The sequence below is a fragment of the Emys orbicularis genome, chromosome 1 (assembly GCF_028017835.1).
Source record: "Emys orbicularis isolate rEmyOrb1 chromosome 1, rEmyOrb1.hap1, whole genome shotgun sequence".
NCBI lineage: Eukaryota > Metazoa > Chordata > Testudines > Emydidae > Emys > Emys orbicularis.
In genome coordinates, this window is record NC_088683.1 from 311,921,798 (window position 1) to 311,928,587 (window position 6,790).

General features: G+C 40.4%; 1 protein-coding gene across 1 annotated transcript; it reads left to right on the top strand.

Moving 5' to 3' along the window:
- Positions 1-1,586: 1,586 nt before the first annotated feature.
- Positions 1,587-6,464, top strand: KCNRG (potassium channel regulator). Its single transcript, XM_065415225.1, has 2 exons — positions 1,587-2,206; positions 6,212-6,464. Exons 1-2 carry the CDS (start codon positions 1,626-1,628, stop codon positions 6,462-6,464), a joined length of 834 nt encoding a protein of 277 aa, XP_065271297.1. The 5' UTR covers positions 1,587-1,625.
- The last annotated feature ends 326 nt before the right edge of the window (positions 6,465-6,790 follow it).

Below are 6,790 nucleotides of genomic sequence, written 5' to 3' on the forward strand. Positions count from 1 at the left end.
TTTATTTAAAAAAAAAAAAAAAAAAAAAGTCTTCAGGGCAGTGGCCTTGAACAAATTGCAATAGGAAAGAGAAACAAGTGGAAGTGAGTGGGGCAGAACAAGCTGCAAGGTGCTCTTATATGCTGTGCAATGACACTTTTCCAGCTATAGCCCTGTCAAGGGACTGAGCTATCTTCATGTTGGATTCGTGGTTTGTTTGTTTTTAAAAGCCACCTGCATCTCTGTGTCTTTCTAAAAAGTGCCTCTAATGTAAAGAATTTAAGCTCCCTATTGAGAAATGCACCCACTTGCTCATAATTGGGGATACAGTGCAGCTCATTGTGGCAATGAGCGTAAAGTACTTATATGGTGAATGCATGGACTAGGGAGTTTTCTCCATTCCCTTCCCCTTTGTGGTGGTGGTAGAAAGTAAGAACAGAGCCTGCTTTAAGGTGAAAGAATGACAGTTCCACCCTGTTCAACAGCCAGGAAGCAAACCTCCCTAAAACACAATCTTCCCAGCAATGTGAGGCTGGTGGAGGGGGGAGCTTCTCTTCTCTGCCTCCCCACATCAGTCAATATAACTTCAACAGCTGGAGAGATGGGGTGCTGCCTGTAAACCTGCTGTGTAATCACATCCATTAACACTGGCTTTGTCTTGTGTTAGGAAACTCCTTAGCCCTGAGATAGGTCATGCTCTTATCTCCGCTCTGCAGTTGGAGCATGGATTGGCATACATGTGCTACCTTTAATCTAGCTAGCACATATAAAAATAGCAGTGATGACATGGCAGCATGGGCAATACAAGTATGTATCCAGGGCCCCAGGCAGACTTGTACAGCTTCAACTGAAACCTGTGGTGCTGTGACTTCACTGCTATTCTCAGCACTACTAGCTAAATTAAAGCTAGTGTGGGTCTGTCAACCCGTGTGGCAATTGCACCTCTAGTTGTAGTGTAGACTTCCTCAGTGTCATTCCATTGGCTGCAGTGCACCCTGGAAGAATTTAGTTTACTGAGTTTCATGACTTAACTCTAGGATAATTGAATATATAAAGAAATAGTAAACCTTTACCATATCTCTGTTTGGATATTTCATACAAACATATTAATCATCAAATCCTTTCAGATCAGAAACATTTAGTGAAATACACTTCCAACTTCTCTGAAATGTTCTCATTTCAGAGCATGATTGTGGAGTTGCCTTAAAGTATATTTAACATTTCTTTTAGCAGTGGGTCACCCACAGTGGTATAGAAATGAAATCTTCTTGTGGTGGTTCTGTGAAACTCAAATATTTATACTGAATGTCTTGCTTTTGGGGATAGTTCTTGGTTTTTATCAGGGTTTTTCAAAACTTGGAGTCAGTCAACCATTTTTCAACAGTCTTTGGAAGCTGTTCATTTTTTATTTTTTTATTTTTGTTTCAAGAGTCCAAGTTCCCAAGCAACAAGGACCTGCAAACAGCTATCTTTAGTTGTATTTACGCTTCTTGTTGCCTGGGAACCCTAGCGGTGCTACACACCTCATCCCAAACATGCAGTAAGATTACTGAATGATACTTGCAGTCCCAGTTGATTTGCAGTTTAGGAATAGTCTGGTTAGAAAGACATAGGTCAGTGTTAACCTTGATTGGTGGAGAGACAATATGAGCAATCAAGAAGTGGCCATTCTGAATGTGGGAGGCTCAAAATTTACAACATGGGTTTCCACCCTGCGGAGGTTCCCAGAGTCCAGGTTAGCACGGATGTTGAATGGCAATGACCATGAATTCAGGCTGGTGAATGGACAATTCTTCGTGGACAGAGATGGAACTTTGTTTAATTACATCCTGGATTTTTTGAGGACACTCCAGCTTTCTCTGCCCACGGACTTTTCAGACTATCAGAGGCTGCAAAGAGAAGCAGACTTCTATGAGCTCCACTCCCTGGCTGATCTCCTGAGCCAGGAAAACTTGCTGAAGCCGAGACCAGAGATCTTGGAAGTGCGCTTCTTGCTCCATGAAACTCAGGCCTTTTTCCGAGTCTTTGGCTCTTGCAGCAACACTATTGAGGTACTGGCTGGACGGGTCACTATGTTTACAGAGCAGTCCTTGAGACAGAACTGGAATAATAATCCTTTCCCTTCTCAGAAGCTCCTCACTCCACTTCCTTTGGAGAGACTGTCTCATCATGACCTGGTTTTTCAATGTGGCACTGACTACTCTGCTGGTGACCAGTTGGTGACAAGGTATTCACTTTGTGTGGCTTTTCTTTCTTGAAATAATTCCAAGACCTCTAGTTCATAAAATACATTAAATTTGCTACACTGTGATGAGATCATGGGATAATCAATTGATGGTTCAATGCCAAGAGGTGACTGATGTAACTCCTGTTATACTGATCTAACTTCTTGTAAGTTTTCTTAAATTTTTTAATGGATTTTTAAAAACATCTTATTCTCCTAATTCATTTGACCTTCCTCTCACCTTTTTGCTTTTTCTGTATTTCTGATGTGTCTGTCCAATGGGATGGCTGAGTCACACCTAGAAGCCATTGGAAAATGCAAAATTAAAATATAGGAGAAGAACCACTTGCCAGTAGTAATATTTTGTGCTCTTGATTCTCTGCCTAGATCCTACTGTTTGTCCCATATGTAACTGCCTCAGTGTTCTGTCAGCCTAATGACGCATCCTAATGGGTTCACTTCTCCTGTAGTAGTCAGAATGTTTGATAACTGAAAATGAAGTCTGTGAGTTGTCTGAAGTAATAATGGGCAATCACTGAAGATGTTCCTAATTGTCTGAACTGATTACTAATGGTAGAAAAATACTTTATCTTAACCACCTCTCCTTTGAGATGTTTAACTCAGAGGATGCAGGGTTACTTTTTTCTGAGGAAAGAAGGAAGCTGATTTCTCTCATTAGTGAGATTGCTAAGTCTGAATGTGGGCTAATACAAGTTTTGAAAACTACAAAATGAGTGTGTCACATGTGCCATTCCCTTGTGCTCATAAGCATCCATAATGCTTGTAATGTACAAACTGGGAAAACTAGGAATAAATGGGAAAACTTGCCCACAAGAACTTTATCCAGGATAAATATGGAATAAGCTGGGGAAGGGAGGAGGATAAGATAATTAAAATGGCTACAAACGCATCCTCTAGATGTCATTTTGGAGAAGGGGAGAACAGAATGATGGAAGTGGGGATGGAAAACAAAGGTGGAGTTAAGATAATGGACTTTCCTTGTACTTTTTTCATGAACTATGGAGCAATTCTGCCTGTCAATTTATGCTACTTTTTAACAGTATTTTTATATGACTTTTGTTCCTTGAGGTGTCTGGATGAATTTTTAAACCTCCTGTACTTTATTCCAAGTAAAATCAGTTTACTTTAGTTGTAAATAATTTTCATAATTGTTACTAAAAAAGTTGTTGTGCAAGGCAACTGAGCAATAAACTTCCCTGTTAGTAGGGAGAGGTGCTTTGTAATGAAGAGTGCTGCTATTTAAATGAACCCAGTTTTGCTGCCCTGGCCACAGTTTGACTATTCTTATCTGAGAAACTGCTGTACGTTATGCATTATGTCAGTCATTTCCCCTCCATTAAATTAAACACAATTTAAGAGTTGTTCCAATCACTTGTAACAAAAAAGTGAACTTCATAGTGGAAAAACAAAGTGTCTATTCTGTAAAAATATAACTGATCAAACTGCGAGAAATAGCTGTGCTTTTAATGAGGTAAAGAATTAAGATATTTAGAAAACTAACTAGGGCTGTCGATTAATCAGTTAACTCACATGATTAACTAAAAAAAATTGCGATTAATTGCAGTTTTAATCGCACAGTTAATAAAATACCAATTGAAATTTATTAAATATTTTTGAATGTTTTTCTACATTTTCATATATATATAATATTGCATTCTGTGTTTGTAATTGAAATCGAAGTGTATATTATTTTTTATTTTAAATATTTACACTGTAAAAATGATAAAAGAAATACTATTTTTCAGTTCACCGCCTAAAAGTACTGTAGCGCAATCTTTGTCGTGAAAGTGCAACTTACAAATGTAGTTTTTGTTGTTACATAACTGCACTTGAAAACAAAACAAAACAATGTAAAACTTCAGACCTACAAGTCCACTCTGTCCTCCTCCTTGTTCAGCCAATCGCTAAGACAAACAAGTTTGTTTACATTTACAGGAGATAATGCTGCAATCTTCTTATTTACAATGTCACCAGAAAGTGAAAACAGGCATTTGCAAGGCACTTTTGTAGCCGGCATTGCAAGGTATTTATGTGCCAGATATGCTAAACATTTATATGCCCCTTCATGCTTCTGCCACCATTCCAGAGGACATGCTGCCATGCTGATGGCGTTTGTTAAAAACATAACGCGTTAATTAAATTTGTGACTGAACTTCTTGGGGGAGAATTGTATATCCCCTGCTGTGTTTTACCCGCATTCTACCATATATTTCATGTTATAGCCGCCTCGGATGATGACCAAGCACATGTTTGATTTCAGAACACTTTCACAGCAGATTTGACAAAACCCAAAGAAGGTAGCAATGTGAGATTTCTAAAGATAGCTACAGCACTCGACCCAAGGTTTAAGAATCTGAAGTACCTTCCAAAATCTGAGAGGGACGAGGTGTGGAGCATGCTTTCAGTAGTTTTAAAAGAGCAACAGTCTGATGTGGAAACTGCAGAACCCGAACCACCAAAAAAGAAAATGAACCTTCTGCTAGTGGCATCTGGCTCAGATAATGGAAATGAACATGCATCGGTCCACACTGCTTTGGATTGTTATCGAGCAGAACCCGTCATCGGCATGGATGCATGTCCTCTGGAATGGTAGTTGAAGCATGAAGGGACATATGAATCTTTAGCGCACCTGGCACGTAAATACCTTGCAACGCCGACTACAACAGTGCCATGCGAACTCCTGTTCTCACTTTCAGGTGACACTGTAAACAAGAAGCAGGCAGCATTATCTCCTGCAAATGTAAATAAACTTGTTTGTCTTAGCAATTGACTGAACAATCAGTAGGACTGGGAGTGACTTGCAGGCTCTAAACTTTTACATTGTTTTATTTTTGAATGCAGTTTTTTGTACATAATTCTACATTTGTAAGTTCAACTTTCATGATGAAGAGCTTGCACTACAGTACTTGTATGAGGTGAATTGAAAAATACTATTTCTTTTATCATTTTTACAGTACATATATTTGTAATAAAAAATAATATAACGTGTTGTAATTGAAATCAATATACGTATATATTCGATCATAAGCCGGTTCGTTTATAAGCTGACCCCCCCCCCCCCCCCGATGGATAAGTAAAAATGGAAAATTTTTATAACCCGTTCAAAAGCCGACCCTATAATTCAGGGGCTAGCAAACTTTGGCTCCCAGGCCATCAGGATAAGCCGCTGGCGGGCCAAGATGGTTTGTTTACCTTGAGCGTCTGCAGGCACGGAGGTAAACTTAAGTAAACAAAGTGTCCCGGCATGCCAGCTGCTTATCCTGACGAGCCGGGACAGCAACTGGTGGGGAAACTTTTTTGGGGGGGAGAAGCTGGGAGTCAGGGGAGTAACCCCTGTGACCACCCCCCACATGACCCCATCCCTAGCCTGGGACCCTCACACTCTCCCCATCCCATCCCTTCCCACCTTATCTGGGGAGGGCCAAGGGAGGATGTCTCTGACCTGGCTGGAGCTGCTCCGGCAGGCCGGGCGGCGTGGCCGCAGCGTGCCCCGGCGGGCCAGGCGGCTGAGGGGAGAGCAGCATGGCCAGAAGCGGAGAGACTTTGGCCCCACCTCTTCCTTTCTGTCTCTGCTGGCTGTGCTGTCTCTCCTTGCTCCCTCTGTTGGGGGGAGGGGCTGTGTCCCACCTCTCCCTCTCTATACCCGTTCATAAGCCGACCCCCTTCTCTGGTGCTTCCCATTTTTACTAAAAAAAATTCGGCTTATGAACGAGTAAATACGGTATTTGAAAACCTGGAAAACATCCAAAAATATTGAAATGTTATTCTATTATTGTTTAACACTGTGATTAATCGTGATTAATGTTTTAAATCACGCGACAGCCCTAAAACTAATCTAGATTCTTGGCTAGTGTAAATCAGTGCAGCTCTGTTGCAGGCAATAGAGTCATGCGGATTTACATCAGCTGAGAATTTGGCCTGTTAAAAACATAGTTCCATCCTCCAAGAAGGATGTTAACTCGTAATCACACTTTTCTCTTTCTCTAGGTATGTCTCTATAAAACCTGATGATAGAAAGCTGATTAATGGAACTAACGTACTGGGCCTACTAGCTGACACTTTACTTAAAGAAGGATTTCACCTTGTAAGCACCAGAACAGTCTCCACCGAAGAAAAAGTTGAATGCTACAGTTTTGAAAGGATGAAGAGGCCAGAAGCCCTTTTTCTCACTGCCAACCAAAGCCCAGAAAGCACTGGTGGAGCACAGATGAAGTTAACTCCAATGCAGAAGCAGAAATGAAACCTGTTTCATTACTACCTACCCTTTTGAATCTGAGAAGAGACACATGTAGACACTATTAACCCTACTATTTTTTTTTATTTGAAATTGCAACCATTGAAGGTGGTAACAACTGTCAAATTTTATATATTTCTTCAAAAATCAGTTTCCCTCCTTTTCCTGCAGTCATTTAATAGAGAAGCCAAGTTCTTGTTTTCCTCTATTACCCCTTTTCTGGAACATGGGAGAATACTGATGCAATATTGAATATGTAGTCCAGAATCAAGCAGTTAAACATGTGCAAGACAATTTCTAAAATGGAGATGGGCATAATGGAAAAAATGAAC